This window comes from Sordaria macrospora, chromosome 2, assembly GCF_033870435.1.
Source record: "Sordaria macrospora chromosome 2, complete sequence".
In the NCBI taxonomy this organism is placed as follows: Eukaryota; Fungi; Ascomycota; class Sordariomycetes; order Sordariales; family Sordariaceae; genus Sordaria; species Sordaria macrospora.
This window is the reverse complement of record NC_089372.1, coordinates 169,941-191,335: the sequence shown is the minus strand read 5'-3', so window position 1 is coordinate 191,335 and position 21,395 is coordinate 169,941. Positions and strand designations below refer to the sequence as shown.

Here is a 21,395-nt window from a genome sequence, read left to right as displayed (position 1 = left end):
AGAAAATAGGGATCGACGAAGTAGGATCGGGGAGATCGCAATGGGATCCGCGGATTTTCATGCTCGCTTGGCGAAGCGGCACCACGGCAGTTTTGGGGTTTGGCCGACGTTACATTACCACGCGGTGTTGCAGATTACGACATTACGAAACTTCTTTGAATGTCTTGTAAGATTGGATGTCTGTGCCCGGGCTGTAATGGATGTCCATTAAGGTAACCAACAATGGCTGTCCAATTCCCAATTTCCAAGACGGTCGATTGGAAGAAATAGATGAAAGCGGCAGAGAAATGGAAAGAAATAAGCATCTGACCGAGACAGGAGAAAAAGAAAGACGAGATGAACGGAGCTGGACTGACAAGGAAGATGACGTTTTCTGTGGTGGATTTTCGGCGAGACATGGGATGTTTAAAACCACGTGGTGCATGGGGAAGATCGCTCGGGGCCCCGGGAAGCCGAGGTGGAGGATTTCGTTCCGGGGAACTTCTAAGTGGAAGTAATGACGGCTATGGAATCCTTTGATCCTTGAGGATGGTTGTATTCCATGTTTCAGTCTGTTCATTCAAAAAAGACTTCGTGTTACAGAAACTGAAATACAAAAAGAGGGGAGAATACCGAAGCTAACAGACCGAGAGAACATCTCGAAGCTTCCCCCTCTGAATCACTCACTCACTGCAATATCGCCACTGCAATTCCAAGGCGCAGTCCCGAGTGCAATTACCAATTCGATACCCGATCCAAGGAAGCCCCTTCCTTCCCCCTTCGTGGTCCATCTCGCCAATCTCCCGGTTGATCACTCCTACACTTTAATGATCTTCTGCCGGTATCCTTCTTCCTGACTTTCGAACTTTGTTCCCCCAAACAACTAAATGAAATCACTACGGTCCAAATTCTTTTCCACCAAAATGACGGCTTCCGGCGACCACCCAACAGCCGAAAGCGCCAGCGCCAGCGCCAGAGCACACGATGCGACGCCGTCATCATCAACTGCAAACGATGCGACCTCAAAGAATGCGCCCAAGTCCAACAAAACTTCTGCAGTTCAAGACCCCGCTGCTGCAGAGGACAGTGTCGCGATGCACAAGTCAGCACCCGCCACCGCGGACGCTCCCGCTGATGAAGTCGCAAACACCACTTCGAGCCCTGTGTCAGACGCACCTCAGCAGCAGCAGCAAGCTTCCCGAGCTTCGGAAGATGAAGAAACTCACGAAGCTCCCCTCCTAGCTCCAACCACCACCTACGAGCAAGCATCATCATCATCATCATCATCGCAATTGAAGTCCGGTCCCTACAACAATGGTTCCCACAACGACGGCCACGAAGGCCAACAGAACGGCCACCACGGCCATCACGACAACATAGAAGCCGCCGGCCACGACGACGCCTCCGACTCGGACGAGTTCTCCCTCACCGAAGGCTACGAAACCCGATCGACCGGCTCAACCTCTGCCACCTCCTCCATCTACGCGCACACCTACGAGCACGGCCGACGTTACCAATCCTACAAGAACTCGCGCTATCCGATTCCCAATGACGATGCCGAGCTGTCGCGCGAAGACATGAAGCACGCCATGCTTCTCGAGCTGCTGGACGGCCAGCTGGTGTTGGCGCCGTTGGAGAAGAATCCGCAGAATATACTGGATATTGGAACGGGGACGGGCATTTGGGCGATTGATGCCGGTGATAGGTGGCCGATGGCTAGGGTCCGGGGAATGGATATCAGTCCTGTGCAACCGCTTTGGGTTCCCCCCAATGTGGACTTTTTGGTGGATGATTGTGAGCAGGAGTGGTTGATGAGGGAAGAGGTGGATTATGCGCATTTTCGGTTTATGGCGACTGTGTTGAAGAATTTGCCGGTTGTGTTAGGTCATGCTTACGAGTAAGTCGGCTTTCTTGTCCCCAGATGATGGCCGTTGCTGCCCCCCTTGTTGATGACTTGCTAACGAACACCCCAAACAGCGCCCTCAAACCAGGCGGCTGGATCGAATTCCAAGAACTAAACTGCGAAGTCTTCTGCGACGACGACACCATGTCCGCCGACGACCCCGTCAAGTTCCTCTACGACCTCACCCAACAAGCCTTTGCCAAGTTCAACATGAACATCACCATTCCCAAGATCCTGAGGCAATACCTCACCGACGCTGGGTTCGTCAACATCCAGTGCGTGGTCAAGAAGGTGCCAATTGGCGTCTGGGCCAAGGATAAGACGCTCAGATTGGTGGGCATGTATCAGAAGATGGCCATTCTCGAGATCATGCAGGCGCTTGCCGGAAGACCGTTTGATGCGCTGGGGTTGGATCAGGTGCAGAAGGAGATTATTATGATGGAAGCGAGAAAGGGACTGGATAATCCGAAGGTGCATCGGTATTTTAATTATTACTTTTGGTTTGCGCAGAAACCACAGTAGACGGTAGGCGAAAGATCGGGGTATGGGACTTTGTGCTATCGCTATCGAGCGTCGAGTCAAGCTTCTCGGGCGAACATCGGGGAATCTGGGATTGGGAACAGGATGGCGACGGTATTATGTCGAATCTATCACCCTTTGGGAAGGTCTGCCAGGTCACGCATTGGTTAGAAGGTAGGGGAGGTAGGATTTGGTTTGGATATGTTATTGTTGTGTTTTGCATAGCATGTTTGGGAGGCACTGTCGTTAATATGGAGGAGCATGTAGAAGGAATAGGCTGGAGGATATACCGCGTTAGAGGAGTACAAGGCTGGTGGTGTATATAAGAGGAAGATGTGTCGTCCAAGGAGGAGGACCGAGCTGTATATATGACAGTCATGGGGTGTTAATGGAGGTTGGGAGCGTTGTTGACTTTATACTAGCATTTTGCTATGCCCGACACTGGTCAGCCTTCTTCGGTCGGACTTGGCTAGTACTGACATCTTCACCCTAGGGCCTGGTCACAACTTTGACATAGCATCTCTACCATGTCAACACTCCATCAGCCGCGCTCATATGCAGGCGCTTATTCCTATCACAAGTTGATGATGGCTAACTCACCTCTCCCAAGGAAATGGAGCCGAGGACCGTTAGCCCGAGCCGGTAAGCGCGACGAGGTGGATCGTGAAGGGTTTCGGCTCTCGCTGCCCTATGGAAGGTTTGTCCTTACCAGCAGCGACGGCTTCTTCAGTGATCATGGCTCATTGGTCGTGACATGGGTTGCTGACCAGAGATGACATCGCCATGTCAAAGAGTTATGGAATTTTGATGCAATGAAGAACGGAGAGCTTAACAGTTTTCATCAAGGTAAGATCCAGTACTCCTCGAAAGCTGAAACAAAAACTGATATATCTAGATCCTCACTTCCCACGTTTTGGCTCACCCTAAGATGGGTGTCTCGATGACCCTCAAAAGCGACTGGTTTCATACCTCAGATCGGCACATGTTCTTGGATTCCTACCACACCCCACTACCGCACAGTATGGCTGATTCCAGGCCGGATCAGGCAAAATGGCTCGTTCGATTCTTTGCTTCTGGTGTTGTTGCGCGTCCCAGGAAGGAGATGACATGCGAGTCTGGAAAACTACGTACTGGCCAGACTCCACCTGCGCTTCGCTCTGGGAAAGGTAATGCCATAGGCGTAGGATATTGGCACAATTGGCTAACCGCCCAGCCGCCCAAGCGATCGACTAGGTTGGTCATGATGTGATCCGGATGGAGTGGCCTGCATTAAGGCGAAAAGAGTCCACGGTGATGATCAGCGGGAGCTACGGAGCCAAGAAGCCGTACGAGGACAAGGCTCGAGGAGGGCAAGTGAGAGCAAGACATTTGCAGATGGCTTCCCGAGTGAGTGGTAGAGCCGCTGGAAGAAATTGATCGACAAGGGCGCCATAGGAGGGGTAGTCAACCATCTTCTGCCCACTGAGAGCACGCTGAGGGCCCGCTGAGGTCCTCACTTCCATGCTGGGCGTGCTTCCTACACAGTCTGCCTGATGTGAAGAGTGCCAATGGAAGTGGTGTTGATGCTGCGGGAGCCAATGGCGTTGAGGAATAAGCGCCGGACAGGGGGTAGGAGAACTCGCGAGCCAGTCCGCGCTATCCCCCGGTAGAAGACCCCTGCAACCCCATGTTGACTGGACCGCTCTCTTCTATTGTTATCACAAAAAGCTGAGGAACACCAGAAAGTATGTAAGTCTGGCCTCGCTCACGGCGAGCACGCTCTCAAAATTGTTCTCATTTTCAGCTTCAACTTCACACTTGAAGTCAGCGTTGTGAGAGCTTCGCGCCGAGAGTCCTCATTGTTCTCTATCTATCATCACATCCATCAGCTTGGTGCAGGATCGCCGAACTATAGCAACAAGACCATCATCCTATCTGTTTCTTACTATACCCCATTTTTAACTATTGTTTTATTACCACCATCATGATGGCCTCCGCGACCCCCATCGTCACGGCTTTGCCCCAGACTGCTCAGTCCGCCGTTTCCCCTACCGCACAATTACCGGCGAACTCGCCGATCATGAGAAGCCCAAAAAGCCCACATTCCATGTCACCCTTGAGAGGTCCGAAGTTGACCTTAGTGGTGACAAACTCGCCTTTGAGCAGTGCCCCCAACTCGGCAAAAGTGGCAACCCCCAACATCTCCGCCCTTCCTCTGTCTCCCGGATCGCCTGGCATTGTCACGGCAATTCCATTGTCTCCGGCTGTTGGAAATCCCCGCACCCAGTTCCCGTTGACTCCCGCTCCCAACGGCCCGTTGACACCGGTACCCGCCCCCAAAGCCAATGTTCACACGCTTACTCCCCATCCCAATGCGATGCCGCTCACTCCTGCGACACCGGCTAGTGCGGCTACACCACTTACCCCGGCCTACCACCACCCGCTTACACCTGCCCCTGGCTCTGCCTATCCTCTCAGCCCAGCCATCGAGACGCCTAGCTCAACCATTGTTGAGTATGGAGAACATCCAACTCTTCAGGGTACGGCAGCAGAGCGAGCAGACCACATCTTCAAGCTATGGACCGCCCGCAACAGCAAGCCAAAAGCGAGCCAGAACGACACCGCGGAAGCAGGAGATGACCTAATCATCTCCCCCGTGACACCCATCACACCGAAGCAGAATGGAGGGCTTGCTCGCAAGCTAGGCAACAAGGGCATCAACGACCGAGTCAGCAGATTCCTGGCGTCTATGAGCAGCACGAATAACGGAGACCCAGACAAGGAGCTGGCCATTGAGAACCGCAGTCTTCACCAGCAGCTTGCTTCTCTCCGGCGTGCCGAAGAGAATCTCCTTGCGGAGAATCAGACCATCGCCAACCAGCTCACCGCAACCCAAAAGGAGTTCGCGCAGGCCAAGAAGGACCGGGCCTTGCTGGAGCGTGCTTGGGAAGAGATGCTCAAGGAGAGAGAGGAAAAGTACGAAGCCAAGGTCAAGGAGCTTGAAGCCCAGCTCGCTGAACAAGAGGACGTTAAGGATCTCGAAGCTAAACTCTCTCGGCAAGAGAAGAAGTTCTTTAAGCAAGAACAATTCATTGCCATGCTTGAGCACAAGCTCACCGTCCACGAGGACAACCTTTCCGAGCAGGATGGTACCATTTCCCAGCTCGAGGCCAAGGTTGCCGAGCAAGAGAAGCAAATCGCCGAGCGCGACGAGCGCATCGCTGAGCTCGAGAAGGCCACCACCCCAAAGAAGTCCTTCAAGTCCCAACCCGAGCAAGGGCTTGTACTCTCCAACAGCGACATCAGCACTTGGTTCTCCACCCGCACCGCCGTCTGGAACTCTTGGGTTGACGAATTTACCCACCCAAATGTCAACCGCATCATTGAGCTCCACCCCGTCCAACAAAAAGAGCTCTTCCGCTCCATCCAGAAGTTCATCCGCTTGACACAAGAGGGTCAACTGCCCCCCGAGCTCCTTGACTCCGCCAAAAACGACGGTGCCAATGTCACTCGCCTCATCCTCTACGCCATGCTCGCCAACTTCATCACCTCCGAAGCCCTGTTGCCTCCCTTCTGGGCTTTCAATGCTCTGCAACGCAATGATCTTGCGGAATTGACTTCCCCTACCCTCACCCGCCCCGGCAGCATGTCTCCAGTCGGCTTCAGGATGGACCTAGCCTCCTGGGAATGCATTCCCCCGCTGCCAGCAGCTTCGTACGTGCCTGCAGGTGCGGAGGTGTATAATCAGCAGCCGGCGACAGCGAGGTCAGTAGCCACGCTGAGCCCAAGACAGCCGCCGCCGCTCATCACCTCTTTACAATCCGCCGGGCTGGAGACGCCTGGTCTCTCAATGGGTGCGCTCCCGGGTAAACTCCCAAGTGAAGGTGACTTGAAGAGCATGTGTGGGTTCTTGTCTAAAGGTAAGCCTCTTTCTTTTGCTCTGTTCTCCCTTTCCTGCTCAGCTAGGTAACTAACACTTCTTGCTTTCACACAGTCCAAACAACTCCGCTAGCAACCCCTGCCCTCCGCTCCCAAATGATCTCCATCCTCGCCCAAGGCGGTCTGGTCCACGACCCCACCCACCCCTCCATCCTTAAGAACGAAGACCGCCGTCTCCTCGCCGAAGCAAGGCGCGAGTATGCCGTCAAGCTCGCCGAGCGCTTCCTTGGCGGTCCTGCGCGTTTCTTGCTGCAGGACCAGGTTGACGCCAAGGGTATTGCCAAGCTTGAGCAGGTCTTGACCACGGAGATGGATCTGGCGCTGAGGTTTGGTGCGAGGCTGTGGAGCGTCGAGTGGGAGGTAGAGTTTTGGGGATTGGATGAGTTGAGTTCCCTGGTGCAGCCAGAGGTTGAAAAGGAGAAGAGGGAAGGCGTGTTGGAGACGAGTGGGGGTGAGGGTGTGGAGGTGGTCATGGTTTTGCAACCTGCTGTTGTTAGGAAGGCTGTGGAAAGTGTTGATGGGGAGAGTGTGCTTGCTGAGGATGAGGAGAGGGTCTGGAGTAAGGCCAGGGTTTGGTTGGGTGAGAAGAGGGAGATCAAGGTGATGGAGACCACGGTGGATGTCAAGACACAACAGGCCTCACCGAAGCGGATAGCGTCGCCGGCGGTGGTGTCGCCGGGGACGGGGAAGAGGACGTTGACTCTTGAGCTTGGTTCATGATGACGATGGAATGGGAAAGGGGTTTCTTTTGGGGTTTTGGTTCTTTTGTTATGGGTTTTATGGATGGATACCTATCATTGGCGGGAGTTTACTCTTTTTGGCTCTTCTTCTTCTTCTTCGCTTCTATGTTCCTCTTCCTTCGATGTCTGAAGTCGGGATGTCAAATGCGTAGAACGTAGTCGAAAAATTCATTCATTCATTCATTCATCCACCTTCCACCCTCCCACCCTTCAAGCTTTCAAGCTTTCAACCAACAGCCCGCCCAAGAAAACCCCTGGGCTTTCGGCCACACCCGGCCTTTGTCCGTCACGTTCATCCTGTTTTCTGCCAATCCTGCCAGGCGTCTTTTCTCGCTCGCTTTTCTCGCCAGATCCATCCAGCCCGTTACGTTGAGCCCATACCATCTCACCCATGTCGTCTCGAACGGTTGAACCAACTGGAATTTTCCGAGGACAGCCAATCACATGTCTTGTTCTAAAAGGAGACAAGACCTGAAGACCGAGACATGGGGTGCGGGTGATAGGTTTGACGGCTTTGATAGGTTGGTGTGTGACACACACCACCACCGACTTGTCCATTCAGTGGCTCGAGTGGAAGACTTCGGGAGAATGGCCATTCAGACCTGGCGTTTTATTGTTGTTCTGCAGTGTAGGCATATTGCTTGCTTGATTCTTTGCTTGTCAGGATTGTGTTACCTGTCACCTGCCAGCTGGTGTCAGTTTACAGGTGGTAGGAGTCCAGGCTGTACTACGCCTTTTCTCTCAGGTTTTACCGTGCTGCAACCACAGACCTAGGTACCGTTCCGAGACCGCCCCGACAGTCAAAGGAATGCGCATTTTGCTATATCTATGAGTCTAGGTACTTGGAACGGTTTCAATTTCAATTCACTGTTGCAGGTAGAAAACCACAAAAATCCCGACGAATGTCGAATCGGTATTGTGATATTCTATCTCCTGCGGCCACCCGATGGGACTGGAAGGAATTGACACCCGTCGCCCGGATTGTTGGATTTATTGAGGGGCTGCTAACAGGCGAGCAGGCGAGCAGGCTCCAGGGCGCTGGAACGAGGAGAGACACACTGTGAATGCTGCGAGACAGAAAGGTCCGTGGCAAGTACACCACGAAAGTACAACGTGGTGATGAGGAGTTACAGTTCCATTCCATTTTTGCGTGAGAGGTGTATGTGATTCAGCAAGTCGAACAGACAAATTCCAAGAATTATCGATTTAATTCCATACGATACTTGACATTTTCTGTTCCCTTCAATATTTTGGTACTAGGCTGAGAAACGCACAAAAAGCCTCAACGCCGGAGCGTCGGGTGGCCGGTCGTCTGCCTCGCCCAACACCCATCGATGGATCTTGCCGTTCCTTGATCTTGCCCCCATTTTTCCACAGAATTCCCCGGCCTGTCTCACCTGCCCACGGGAATGAATTGACTCATGCTGATTCTGGTTGGTCGCCACCTCGCTTATGTTGTGAATGTGGTGTACCTTTCATGCGAGTTCAGACGCGCTGCAATTGCACAATGCCTGATCGGAAGCGAACATGAAGAACCCTTCAGGTTTCGGACAGTATACAATCCCCGGGTAGACACGTTGCTTCCATTCCCAAGTGGAAGTTCCTGACAACTCCAGTGCGGTCGGTACAAGCATGCCGAACGACTTTGACTGCTCACCTTCGAGCTTCCCACCATCTTTTGTCTGGTCGAATGGTCAAGGTTCTCCACGATCAACATTCGTCGAGAATCTCCAAACGATTGTCGATCGCCTCGGTCCGCTCGCATTAACACTGCTGCTTGCACTGTTGAAAAAGTCTGCGTGTCAATCATCGCCATGCTGATTCCGTGGCCGAGCATTGACCGGCCCGGCTCACCAGGCCGACTGAATATTGAGTAATGAAAAAAGCAAAGAAGGGTCGTCGTACAAACTTGCATTAATTCAGCTGAAGATCCATACCTAGATGGCGTACATTGCTGTTCTCGTCCCTGTTTTCCCCGCCTTCTTGTTCTTGTACCTGTCCTCCCATTCCTGCTCTCGGTGAGCCAGTCCTCCAGTCCTCCCGAATCCCAATCTGTCCCCGTACCGCCCAGCCCGTCGTTACACTCGTTTTTCTATCTCTGACGAATGACACGTGACACACATCAACCATCCCCAAGCTGTGCCGCCGTCGTTCCAAGAAAGACATGGACACCTGTGATGCTCATCTCTTCTGTCCGCCTCGGTATCCATCGTGAGTTTTCCATGTCATTCATCCATCCATCAAAAGGCTTAAAGGAAATATGAGTAAGTAGTACTAGTAGTAATAGTAACAATATTTTGGTTAGGCAAAGCTAAGATAAACAAATAAGACGCCCGCTTCGTTCGCTTTGTCGCTGCTCGTTGGTAAGGCCGGTAACATAGGTATAACAAACAAAAGCAAAAGAGGCTGTGCCCGTAGATGAATGAAGAACAAATCGGTGATAAGACCAGCAAGAAACGTTCATGAATCGCTCGAAATGAGTTTGTCAAGCAATAGGCAAATCCATACCCCCCATCATGTCCTGATTCCCGTTCGCTCCAAACATCTTGCTCGGCGACACACTTTGCCGCAAAAATGGTGACACGACCTGCTGACTGGCAAACGGCATCGACACTTGTTTCGGTGTCGTTTTCACTGACCCCGCAGGCGTGAACGATTCGTTGCCTGTGTCCACCGTTGACAAGCTAGAAGAAGACGAGTGAGGCGGTGATGAGTGCATCCTCCCGAACTGCGTCGCCGGCAATGTGCCCACCCCCGCTGGCGAGCCAGAGCCGGACTTATCCAGTGTTGTGGCCGTGGTAGGAGCGGAATTGTGGCGCACTGGTTGCGGAGGCGAAGCAATCTTGATAGGACCAAGTGACTTCATCGCCGCAGCGCGGGCAGGCGAGGAAACGAGCACGCGAGCGCGGACCCAGACGCGCGGAGTCTCGTCCATGGCAGGCGGTGCGGCTTTCTTGTTGTCCTTGCTGCTGTCGACGATGGATTCGATGGCGGGGGAGAGGACCATGATCACCGGGCGGCCGTCGTGGTAACCAGGAGGAGACTTTTCGCGCTCGCTGGAGTCGTTCTTCTTCTGCTGCACCTCCTCCATGCCGCGCGGGGCCTGGACATGGCAAAGACGCATGTAAGGGTGGGTAGCGCTGAACTTTTGGTCCTTGAGATCTCCGAGGTCGTGAAGGCGGACGGGAGTGGGACGCGACCAGATTCGGCAGGAGAAACGGAGAGTTTCGTCAATCAGATCTTGAAGTCTGCGTTCGAGCTTTTCGATGCCAGCGGCGTCTAAGTCGCCAAGGAGGAACCTGGCTGGACCGCCGAGGAACTTCTCCTTCAGCTTGCGGGCGTAGTTGAGTCTCGACTCGATCAGGATGCGTCTGGACTCGTTCTTGGCCGCATCCAATGGGTCCTTCATGCTCATGCCGCTCTCGGCGAGGAGCCTCATAAGCTGCGCTCGCCAATCGTGAACGGTCACATCCGCATATTGCTTTTGGGCTGGACAAGAGTTAGCAAATTTCTATCAGGGAGGAGAGAAATGACATACCACTCAGAAGCATGTGGTAGAGATTCTCCGTCTCGGTCTTAGTGGGCAAACCCAGGCCTGACGCCGCGTTTCCGAGTGCTGGAGGTAACATGGCTGTGATCAAAGGGGGCGGGAAGTGCGGGCTACCCGGAGTAGGGGCGTAGATGGGTCGCATGGGAGCAATGCCATTGAACAGACTCAAATCCATGCGGAAACTGGTCGCAATGGGTCCCGTGCCGGGATGAGGAACGCTGGGGCTCTCGAGCGTTCCAGCTGAGATTGCGGTAAACACCCAGAACGGAGAAGCTAGGATCTCGGTAGAGATGAAGTCCGCAAGCATGCCTTGGAGAAGGAGCTGGGTCGTCTCGCTGCTGTTGGTAGGAAGCTCTTCGGGAAGTGTCTTGTCCTCGTTGAGCTTCACAAACTCCTTGACGCCTTCGCACAGCTCGGCCAGCTGGACTGGGTGAAGGCCTTCGCAAAGACGGTTAGCGTCGCGGTGGGCATAATCTTGTGACCAGACTCGTCGGGCATGTTCTTGCTCAGCAAACCAGTGGATGATGTCCTTGTCAGTCTGAATAGGTGCCACTCTCGTTGGGTTGGCGATAGCAAGCTGCAACATGTGATCCTCCAGCTCATGAATGCGAGCTTCATATTCCCTCTCCCTTTGTCGCAGCTGATCCCTCCATTGCTTGCGGCGCACGTCGTGATGCTGTTTTAGCTGGTTGAACTGGCGCAGCAACTCTTGGTTCTCCGCCAGCAGATCCCGCTCGGTCCGCTGGAGTGCAGCCACTCGCTGGTACAGGCCGCGGTTCTCCAACAGAAGTTCCTTATCAGGACCTGATGGCTGTTGCTGAATGGGAGTCTGGATGATCTGCTCCTGATTTTGTTGTTGATGCTGTGTGAGGTACATGTTGACTCTGTTTTGGGCCAGCTCCCTTTCGGCAGCCGGACTTCTGTCGGTTGGGAGGTCCCTTAATCCAGGGCTCTTTGTTTTGTTGCCTGAATCGGACCTCTCTCTTGTTGAGCCTGTCGGGGTCGCGGCTCGGTTAGCTTGGGCACTCGCGCTGCGCTCTTGTTTGAGATCACCAATTCTCCCATGCTCAGGTCGTGTCCGGGACTGTGACCGGCTTTTGCGGACGCGGTACGCAGTGCGGAAGACATTGTCGGCCAATTCCGCGGCCGACGGCAGATGGTTCCTGTCCGTATCACCGAACTCGACAATCGTCGAACTTGGTGTATCAGGAATTTCTTCTGTTGGTGCTAGGAGCTTTGTTGAAATCGGGAGGCCGAGTCTCGAATCGATGCTCGAAAGGCCATGTGCTGACCCCTTGGAGGACGATGACCCTGAGTCCCGCCTCAGGGCAGCAATCCGGTCGTTTCTCTCATTTCTCTCCTCGAGAGTGGTCGATGTGAAAGTCACCGTTGTTGATGCTATTGGTGACCCGAATGTCTTTGATGAAAGAGTCTCGGGAGAGCCCTTGCCGCTGCTACCCATTGTTTCCCGTTCCACAAAGGTTGTGTGTTGGGAGGTCGTCTCTGCTGTGTGAGGGTGAAGACAAAGGAAGCGTCTGCTGTATGTATGGAGCGGAGTAACGATGATCAACACGTCCTTTGTGTTAATGCACTTCCGCGCGTCGACGTCCTAGGGTTCCCTGTAATTCCGGAAAAAAAATAAAAAATATTAAGATGTTGAGACAAAGCGGAGAAGCTGGAATCACTCGAACACAAGGAGTCTTCTGGAAAGGAGTCGCTGAAACTGCAAGTGCATTTGGAGGTGTCGCCAGCACGTTGGAGCAGGCTTGGGGTAGGGCTGGAGATAACAGACGTTGGAGGAGCAGAGAAGACTGACAGACGGACACGGTCCGCCACGAAGCGGGAGGGGCCCAACTGAAGAGAACAAATCAGCCCGGTCAATTTCAGAGAGCCAGCCGGCCTTGTGCTGCTGGCGCCGCGGAAGAAAAGAGACCCCCCAGCATGTGCAGGCAGGGCAGTGAGGTGATGGAACCATTGGGAGCTTCAGTGCCCAATCCGCGAGGTCGCGCCGCCAGCGCTAAGCAGGGGTGCCTCGTACTTTCACTGGTCGGCCACCCAAGCAAAATGTTCCCTCCACATGCATGATTCCCAAGTTTGTTGACGAGGGGTGACAGAGGGGAAATTTGGCTTCGACCTTGGCCTTCGTCCAGCTCGTTGGCCGGAGAGACGACTGCTCACCGTACCCGGATTCGCACTTTGCCGTTCGCCCCGCATGGTCTCTTGCTGGATCTCGAGCCGTGTCTGTCCGGGGGCCTCATCAGGTCTGTCCTATGGCCAGGCCGGAGGGCATTGCCATCTCTCTTTTCAGTGAGCGAGAGCCAGCGCCTCGGCTGGAGGGTGCAGGGCAGCACAGCGTCGACAATCAGACACTGGAGCAAGCGAGAGTCAGTGACACTGGAAGAACAGACGACTGGATGGTGGACAAACCCGACGGCTTGGGTGGGTGGTTAACGGAGTGATGTGGTTGGTTGTCCAACCGCGATGCTACGCTGTTTAGCCAATCAAAAGAGAGCATGAGAAGGAGCGATATCCCACCCTTGGAGTACATCGCCCACGTCGCCTACGGCGGAGCAGTGAACAGCTGTACCTGCGGGTAGTTGCAATAAGCTGAACTGCCGCAAATCTTGAGTAACCTCATGATGGAGAGTCAACTGTAGCGACGCTCAAGACCGTATCGTTCAAATGACAAAAAAAGAAATAATGCTTTTAGGCAGAAAGGTGAGAAGAAAGATGACGGACAAATTGTGCCAAGAGGAAACACAGAAGTTGAGGGAGGTGTCCGAGCTCAGCGCGCCGCGAGCTGACAGCCTGCCTGCCGGCTGACCTTTACACCTGCCAACCCTCCCACCAGCTTGCCTGCCGCCATGTCTTCCCTTTGTCCACTGTCTATGCTCGTCGCCAAACTCGAATGAAGCTTCATGACAACCAAAAAAAACATCTTCAGCAGCAGCAACTAAACAACCACAGAAGTTGAAGCCATCTCGAGCATCCCATCGTCGATATCCCCACCAAAATCTACAGCGCGAACTACCCTCACCCACACTGTCCCTTCTGCAGTTAAGCACCCTTGGCACACCCTCTCTTCACAGTGGCTGCAACGCCTTATCCTCACTCCGCACCACCATTGGCTGATCACACAATACCCTTGTCCCGCATTACCACTAACACACTTGTGATGAGGCCTGTGATTCGTTGCTTACACCCCCTCTTCTTCGGTCTCATGGGAGTCGTCACAGTGCCTTGACGTTGCCCACCTTATTGAGCACACACTCATATCGTGTTTCGGTCGTCGATAGTTCACGCTTCCGCGCAAATTCGCAGTCTGGGTGCAGAGCTCGACTGGCTCGACTGCCAAGAGGACTTCGAGATTGCACCAAGTTCATCACATGAGCGGTGATGGCCATGGCCCAGGCCGCCGCCCGGTTGGGGCGCTGGACAGGCTGACAGGGCAGATGTCAACTGTCAATTGTCCTGTCAAGCTCCCTGGCATGCTGGCCTGGCATACTGGGACTCAAGCACTCGAGAACTTGGACAGCACGAAGACGAGACAGTTAAGCGCGACGACGAGGCAGTTAAGCGCCATCGCGGCAGATGAGAACCTTAGGGAAACCAACCTAACCGAACCCAAGTCCCAACAGCTGCAGGAAGAGGCACGGCACAAGCGCAAGCGCAGGCGCGGGTCGTTCTCGAGGCGGCCTGGTGGTACTGTAGTGGTGGTGAAGCTTGTCTGTCAAACATGCCTCCGGTCCCTCGATCCTGGTGTCTCTCCCCCCGAGAATCGGTAGTTAGCTAACTTCATGTGGATTCATCGTCGATGTCATGGCATGGTATGGCATGGCATGGCATAGCACGGTGGCATACGTAGCATGGCGTATCATTCATTCATTCAGGGACAACCGTTGCGCCCGTTCGCCCGTCGGGCAAATAGACCGTTGGATGTTCCTGGATTCAGCTGCCCTGGCCCCTTGGATGGGTCAGTGAAGCTTGTTTGTACCTCTAGGGGATGGTGTTTTTGAGCCTCTTTTTGCCGACGGTGAGTTTCCTTGCGGGTATATGTATCTGTGAGCTTTATATTTATTCACAATTCTCTCTCCGTACCTATTTCGGGTAAATATCCTTATCGAAATTGGCAGCAAAACACTTGAGGTCATACATCGGGCAGTCTTGTGGTGTGAAAAGGTTGGCTTTATAAAGCTTCAGATTTGAGATTACACAAAGCTTGCATTCGAGAAACGACACCATCCACCATCCCAACTTCCCAAACAATGACTTTGATTAACACAAACCAAGCCACCTACCTATCTACCTATCCGTAGAAGATCAATACCCGACACCAAACCTACCGTACCGTTCCGAGACAATGCATGTAACACCAAATAAACGGTATACAGTACATACCTACATTGAGATTTGCTGAATGCAAGCGTGAGACACGTATCACTCCCCCTCAGTCATACCCATATAACCGTGCAACCCATCACTCAACTCGAACAACAGAGCGAACAACAAAGGCGTGGTGGCGGAGTGGTCTAACGCGCCAGACTTGAATTTGATATTGAGATCTGGTTCCTTCGGGAGCGTCTGTTCGAATCAGGCCCACGTCGGATTTCTTTTTGTCTCTTTCCGTTTTACAGTTTCCTCACTTTCCTCCTGCCAATTTCTGCCAGTTGTTGATGTTGGCAAGTACGGTGGTTTGCTCCTTCCTCCAGCATCAAGCTCCAAAAAGGGTCCGTACGAGGAGCCAGGTGGTGATGGCTTCACTTCTGCTGTTTCGGACATGTTCACAGCGACGCGCGGATACTCATATTTTACACTGACATTGACACTGACACTGGTTTGTTTTGCCTGGTTACAAATAGATGTAAACTCAAGGAATACGCCGATACAAACGCCCTATGGAACTCTTGTGTTGTTATGTCTAGAATACTTGTGGTCGGAATCAAATCAAAAGTGAAATGGAAACGTAGAAGAAAAAGAATTTACAGTTATATCAACATAAAAGTTCTAATAATCCGTTGCCTACCACCATATTCAACCATGCCTAGTAGAATACACCCTCGGTCTTCAACTTACTCGATACATCTTATGCCGTAGACAATTCGGAGAGCGTTGCTTTCTTTGCCTCATACTCCGCCATAATGCTCTGCAAAACCGGTTTCTCTCGCAAAAACTGAAACAGGGAAACAGGCCGATCACCTGTCGTCACTGCTTTTCCAACGATGCCTTTCTCCCCATTCCCTTTCTCCCACTTGCCATGCTTCACCTCCTTCTCCTCCTTCACCTCCGCGAGCACCTCACCAGCCTTCGGAACCTTCAACCCTCCTCCCAATTCCTACTTGGAAGAAGAAGCGGAACCCCTATTCTTCCGCAACGATCCCGTGATGATACTCGGCTGGCTCCTCCTCGGACTGGCGACCTGGGTGGAACTCAACCTCGTGCTACTAAACAGATTCCTCCTCGGTGTCGAAAATGAAGCCGACGCATTAGGGGCTGTGGACGGCGGCGCCCTATGCTGACTCTGACTAGTGCCCGGACTCGAGTCATGATACGTCTCGTCCACATCATCGTCCGCATAATCTTCATTCAGCTCAGGCTCAGGGCTGCTAGACAGGAGCTCGACGACTTGCGAACCCTCGGGGATGACGAAGGAACCACTGAAGCGAGTTGTTCTTGTCGACTTCGTGGTGACAGTGGTGGTTTGGTTCAGCTTGGAAGGGGTGGATGTACGGCGAAAAGGCAGCCTCCGAGGTGGACGCTCGATGGGTGTCTTGGATAGTTTCTGGGCGAGCTCGGATAATTGGCGACGCTTCTCTAGTTTAATCTGTGTGTCGTCCATCGTAGTGGACTCTTGAGAGGACTCTTTCTCGTCCAATCGCTTCATAGTCCGCTCGTAGTCCAGATTTGCAGCGTCCAAGGATTTACGAGTCTGGCTGGTGCTAGGGGCGGCATCTCTGGGGGTTGATTTGGGCTGCTGGCTGGCTTTGCGTTGACTAGATTTTGTGATGGTTTGGCTCAGAGAGGGGAAGGAGTCGTCAGTTGAAGCAGACATGTTGGAGAGTGCGGGACTAGCAGGTTCTTCGGATAGTGATGTTCGCTGGGGTCTAGGTGTAGACTGTCGTGATTCCTCTTGTTCGTCCTCTTCAATATCCTGTTGATCTTCCTCTTCAATATCCTCCTGCTCCTCCTCTTCGTCCTCTTGGTGATCCTCCTCGCCATCATCTTCGTGATCTGATCCCGCCATCGGCACATCATCCTCCTCCGCAAGCTCAAACCGGTCGAGAATCTCGTTATTTCCCAAATCAATGCTGAACTCCGGGTCCGGCTGCCTTCCGCTACGAACGCCACCCGTGTCGGAAGGGATGACAGCAAACCTAGCATAGCTAACATAGCTACCCCGATTGTCAGCTGCCTGTTCCAGTCCATCAGAGAATCCGTTGAACGGCTCAAGTGTAATACGCTGGGATTCAAGCTCCTGGGAAGGGAGAGCCGTAGCGTCCGGCAGCTCGTCACCGAGAACGGAGCTGCGCGGAGGGGTGTTGTGGCCTTCGGACGGGGGTGCGCCGGGACCATGTTGGGGAGATGACGGCGGTTCGGGTGCTGTTACAGGCTGTGGCGAGGGGTTGCTTACGTTTGGATGTTCGTCGTGAGACACGGAGGCGGATGCCTCCGGACGCGAGCCGGTTCCGATCAGGCTGGCTTCCGGGCGGAGACCGTCGATGATGGAGACATTGCCAGCGGAAGTCACCTGCGCAGCTTGAAGATCGGCAGAGCTTCCATGGCACGTATCAGGGATGACGCTTTCCTGAATTTGGGACTCGGGCTCCGAAGGCACCTTATGATCGAGAGTACGGGAGCTTGCCTTACTATCCACATTTTCAGTCGCCGGGGTGATGTTGCCTTGGTGTTGGGTCTCGGGAACGAGCACCTCATCATCCGATTGACGCAGCACTCGTGGCTCCATCATGTCGGCCAAGTTGATGGTGCGGTAACCCTTTTCGGCATCCTCATCGCCGTCATCCTCGTCCTCCGGAACCTCAAACTTGTCATAGACTCGGTTGCCCTCATCATCATAGACCTTCTCGTTGACATCGAGGTTCCTATCCCGTTTGGCAAGGAGAATACGTAGATCATTTTGATCCCAGACCTCAACAACGGTTCCCGTCATGTTCATAACCTGAGGTTGCCAGTTCGTAGCCTTGGAGAGCAGAAACTGCTTCCACGTGATGACCATTCCAGCCTTGGCCTGTCCCGGTTGGAGCAGAGACAGGGTGGTCAAATCGGCAGGAAGGGGAGGCAAGTCTTCCTCCTCGTTCTCATGCTCCTCCTCATCGTACTCCTCCTCATCGTACTCCTCCTCCTCATCATAGTCTTCCTCATCTTGTTCCTCCTCGTGGTGATCCTGAGCCGCATAAGCATCGGGATCCTCCTCGTCGTAGTTCAAGACAACATTCTCCTCTTCGTCTGACACCTTTCTCTTCTTGGTACCCGGCTCCTCCTCCTCGTACTCCTCCTGGTTCTGCTGCTTCCGCTTCGAGGGTCCTCCACGGCCACTGCCCCAGTAGTTCTGCTGTTGGGGATCCCAGCGTTGGTAGAATGGAAAGGGAGGTTCGCTGAGCTCGATGCCTTCCTCGACGCACTCGACGGCAATATAGTTGATCTTTTGGCGCCAAGCATCAGGATCGACTTGGGTTACGGTAACTTCGGCGTCTTTCTTCGCATCCTCCACACGATGATTGACCAGAGGCTTGACACCCTTCATCAAGCTAGCGCGGATCTTCTCCTCATCCTCTTGAGACTTGGGGTTCTTGAGACCAAGAGATCCGAACAGCATGCGACGGCCAGCGTCAACGTCGAGCTTCGTCTTGCGCTTAGCCGGGGCAGAGGTTGTGGCGTCAGGAGAGGCCTCAGGCTTTTCGATCTCTGTAGCGGGAGCTGCAGGCTTATCGACAGGCTTTTCTACTACAGCTGGCTTGCCGAGATACTCAAGATGACCGAGTGACTGGAGCAAGGCCATCCTCTTGGCCTCTAGGTCAGCCGGTGTCGAGGTCTCCGCATCATGGCCGGAGGTTGAACCAATGATTGAAGTGTCTCTAGACGCGGTCTTTCTCATCTTAGCAGAAAGCCTCCGTCGTTGGTTCCTCATCCTCGTTTTGTTCTTGCCTTGGCCTGGAGGAACCGGGCCTTGGGCCAGTTGGTCGTTGGGTGCACTTGAAGGCTCAAGGGTGGCCGTATCAAAGGTACCTGATTGTTGGCTGATGGGCCGGAATACAGCCTTGGTAATGTTGGCATGTTTGGAACTTGAAGTTACTGGTTCGTCATCCGAGTCGTCATCATTGCTGCCACTGGAATCGGACTCTGAATCGCTGCTATTATCATTGTCGGAATTCGCGTTGGCATTGTCGGGAGAAGAGCTATCGGAGTCACTGCTGTTGTTATCGTCACTGCTGGAATCGTCCTCCTCATCCTCGGAGTCGCTCTCGTTACTGGATGCGTCCTCCTCTGAGCTGCTGTCGTCGTCACTATTACTGTCGCTGTCGCTCTCGTCAGAACTTGAGGATTCGTCATTGGGCTGGGGGCTCTTGGGGGCGACCATCTCCGCGGGGGGCTTTACTTTCGTGGTATAGACCTCGGGGCCACTTTCGCTGTCACTAGCAGCGGATCCTTCGTCGGAGGATTCGTTCAGATCATCTTCGTCCAAGACCTCTTCCGCTCCATCGGAGAGGGAAACAGCATCCGAGTCGTCAGAGGCGTCAGAGGCGTCAGAGTCCTTTTCAGACAAGTCCTCTTCGTCCTCGTCGAAATCAAGGTCTGCCTCCAAATCATCCTCTTCTGAGTCGAGAGGAATCTCGTTCTCGTCAGTCGGAGCAGCAACTTTGGCGGGCTGGACAGTGCCCTCATTATCCTCCTCATCATCATCATCAAACTTCTTGTGAACAGGAAGCTTGACATCTTGACCCGACATGCGCAGGGTCTCAACCATGTGACGGTTAGCTGAGCCATCGAGGACGGAGCCGGCAGGGAAGCCGTGCTCATCGTAATGCTTGACCAAAGAAGCGACAGATTCGGCATCGCTCTGTTCAGAAGCTTCCGCCTCGAGTTCGTCCTCCATCGCTGCTTCAGGTTCCTGGATTTGCAGGCGTCTCTTGTAGGCTAGCATCTGTTGCACGGTCATGTGGGGACGGTTCCTGCGTCGGAGCTTCCAGTAAACCTTCCTCTCGTTGCTATCGTGCTGAAGGAGGAGCTTCTCGCAGACGTCGACCGAGACCCTGGGGAAAGCAGCCCGGAGAGCAGCGATCCTATCAATGTCTGAGAGGTCGATGGACTTTTGAGACTTGGCGGGGCTGATGTCGACAGGCTGTTCAACGTTGTCCTCGTCGGCTGGAGTTTCTTCTCTTGACTCGGCCTCTTGGAGACCCTCGAGTTCATCCACAAGTTCGTCTGGGTTGATCTCGTAGTCGTCATCTTCGTCTTCGGTCTCCTCTTCCTCATCCTCATCACCATATTGCTCTTGGTCGACAAAGTCATCGTCTTCTTCCTCGTCCTCGTTGGTATCGAAGCCGGCGTTGTTGAAGCGGACTTGTCGGATGCTCTCACGGTCCTCAGAGCCTTCGCCATTGCGGGTGAGGAAGAGGGGTTCAGCTTGTTCGTCATCATGCTCGATTGTATTGTACTCGATTCTTCTCCGCTTAAGAGGAGGGATGTCGACCGGGGGCCTGTCTCTGGGAGACCGGAGCCGAGGTCGGCCAAAGGGAACGCCGTCAATCAGGTGTCTGCCATCGTTGGAAATTTGCTCACGGCCGGACAGCAGACGGCGCTTTCGGTCACCGGTGACGAGGGGTCGGACACTGCGGGGTCAGAAGTCAGCAGCTGCAGTAATAGAGCAGGTGAGAGTAGACTGAGAGGATGTAACTCACAATACTTCTTCCTCATCCTTGAGGACATTGGCAACCTGCTGGAAGTGCAGGCATTCGAAGGCGTAGCCTTCCTTGTTGCGGAGCTCGACTACGTAGTCTTCAAGGCCCCATTCCGGGCTCTCGAGGGGAATGATCTCGTTGATCTGGTCGACGAGGTCGGCAATGGTTGGGTCGTTCTCCAGAGGGACGTGGTGGATGATTCTGACCTCGGGGAGGGAGTGACGTCGAACGACGAGACGCAGGCGAAGGCAGTTATCCTTCATGTTGTTGTCGATGTGTGGTATGGATTAGGTGTGATTGAATGGTAGGTCTGGTATCGAAGAAAGAAGTAATTTGAGATGCCTGGGTTGGGTATGATGAATGTTTGTCTTGTTCCAATTCCGTTCCAGTGGATATGGATAGGTAGAGAGTGGTTGTGGGAATTTTGCAGTGTCTCTTTTTGGTGGTGGATGGTGTCTGTGTCGAAGATGACGAAAAGAACGCGTAAAGTCGAAATGGTTGGTTGTTTTGGGAAAAGAAAAGCAGAAGCAGTCGAGAAATAATCCGTGTTCAGTCTCGTAATGGAGAATCCCACCTTGCTTTTCGCTCCTGCCTCTTGAGTCCTCGTATACTCGATTCTTCAGGGCATCTTGTTGGTGGCAGTCGCGACGTTCTGAAGCTTCCTTCCCGCTGGAGAACAAACATTGAATCGCCAGGAGCACCTTGCAAGCCTTATCGGTGGGGCCCAACGTCGATGCCAAGACTTGGTCATTTCCTGTTGGATGAAACATTGCGGGGGCTGCAGTTGGTGGGGCCAACACTTGAACATCGCGTCTCGCAACTTCCAACACTTGCGCCAACGGCAAGAAACGATGAAGAAGTTGGAAGTGAAG

The 21,395-nt window shown here is 53.5% G+C and overlaps 4 protein-coding genes and 1 non-coding gene across 5 annotated transcripts; 3 read left to right on the top strand and 2 right to left on the bottom strand.

Annotated features, from left to right (window-relative positions):
* The first annotated feature begins 655 nt into the window (after positions 1 to 655).
* SMAC4_06901 (uncharacterized protein) lies at positions 656 to 2,893 on the top strand. The gene is made up of 2 exons (XM_003344544.2): positions 656 to 1,876; positions 1,957 to 2,893. Exons 1-2 carry the CDS (start codon positions 867 to 869, stop codon positions 2,402 to 2,404), a joined length of 1,458 nt encoding a protein of 485 aa, XP_003344592.2. The 5' UTR covers positions 656 to 866; the 3' UTR covers positions 2,405 to 2,893.
* Positions 2,894 to 4,138: 1,245 nt separating this feature from the next.
* On the top strand, positions 4,139 to 7,470 carry SMAC4_06902 (uncharacterized protein). Its single transcript, XM_066090534.1, has 2 exons — positions 4,139 to 6,300; positions 6,375 to 7,470. The coding sequence occupies exons 1-2, from the start codon at positions 4,365 to 4,367 to the stop codon at positions 7,037 to 7,039; spliced, it is 2,601 nt and encodes an 866-aa protein (XP_065945963.1). The 5' UTR covers positions 4,139 to 4,364; the 3' UTR covers positions 7,040 to 7,470.
* Positions 7,471 to 8,622: 1,152 nt separating this feature from the next.
* Positions 8,623 to 12,780, bottom strand: SMAC4_06903 (uncharacterized protein). The gene is made up of 2 exons (XM_003344546.2): positions 10,598 to 12,780; positions 8,623 to 10,548 (listed from the first exon to the last, which is right to left on the bottom strand). The coding sequence occupies exons 1-2, from the start codon at positions 12,069 to 12,071 to the stop codon at positions 9,545 to 9,547; spliced, it is 2,478 nt and encodes an 825-aa protein (XP_003344594.1). The 5' UTR covers positions 12,072 to 12,780; the 3' UTR covers positions 8,623 to 9,544.
* Positions 12,781 to 15,119: 2,339 nt separating this feature from the next.
* On the top strand, positions 15,120 to 15,213 carry SMAC4_13183. The gene is given in 2 exon segments: positions 15,120 to 15,157; positions 15,170 to 15,213. It is a non-coding gene; the product is annotated as a tRNA-Ser (tRNA).
* A 128-nt stretch (positions 15,214 to 15,341) lies between these two features.
* SMAC4_06904 (uncharacterized protein) lies at positions 15,342 to 21,377 on the bottom strand. The gene is made up of 2 exons (XM_003344547.2): positions 20,524 to 21,377; positions 15,342 to 20,454 (listed from the first exon to the last, which is right to left on the bottom strand). Exons 1-2 carry the CDS (start codon positions 20,784 to 20,786, stop codon positions 15,942 to 15,944), a joined length of 4,776 nt encoding a protein of 1,591 aa, XP_003344595.1. The 5' UTR covers positions 20,787 to 21,377; the 3' UTR covers positions 15,342 to 15,941.
* Between the last annotated feature and the right edge of the window lie 18 nt (positions 21,378 to 21,395).

Bases quoted from the DNA above. Each gene is read 5' to 3' on its own strand.
- SMAC4_06901 (XM_003344544.2), top strand. From the start codon at position 867: ATGAAATCACTACGGTCCAAATTCTTTTCCACCAAAATGACGGCTTCC. The intron at 1,877-1,956 runs GTAAGTCGGCTT...CACCCCAAACAG, and splicing joins GTGTTAGGTCATGCTTACGA to CGCCCTCAAACCAGGCGGCT.
- SMAC4_06902 (XM_066090534.1), top strand. From the start codon at position 4,365: ATGATGGCCTCCGCGACCCCCATCGTCACGGCTTTGCCCCAGACTGCT. The intron at 6,301-6,374 runs GTAAGCCTCTTT...GCTTTCACACAG, and splicing joins GTGTGGGTTCTTGTCTAAAG to TCCAAACAACTCCGCTAGCA.
- SMAC4_06903 (XM_003344546.2), bottom strand. From the start codon at position 12,071: ATGGGTAGCAGCGGCAAGGGCTCTCCCGAGACTCTTTCATCAAAGACA. The intron at 10,549-10,597 runs GTATGTCATTTC...ACTCTTGTCCAG, and splicing joins CTACCACATGCTTCTGAGTG to CCCAAAAGCAATATGCGGAT.
- SMAC4_06904 (XM_003344547.2), bottom strand. From the start codon at position 20,786: ATGAAGGATAACTGCCTTCGCCTGCGTCTCGTCGTTCGACGTCACTCC. The intron at 20,455-20,523 runs GTGAGTTACATC...CTGACCCCGCAG, and splicing joins AAGGATGAGGAAGAAGTATT to TGTCCGACCCCTCGTCACCG.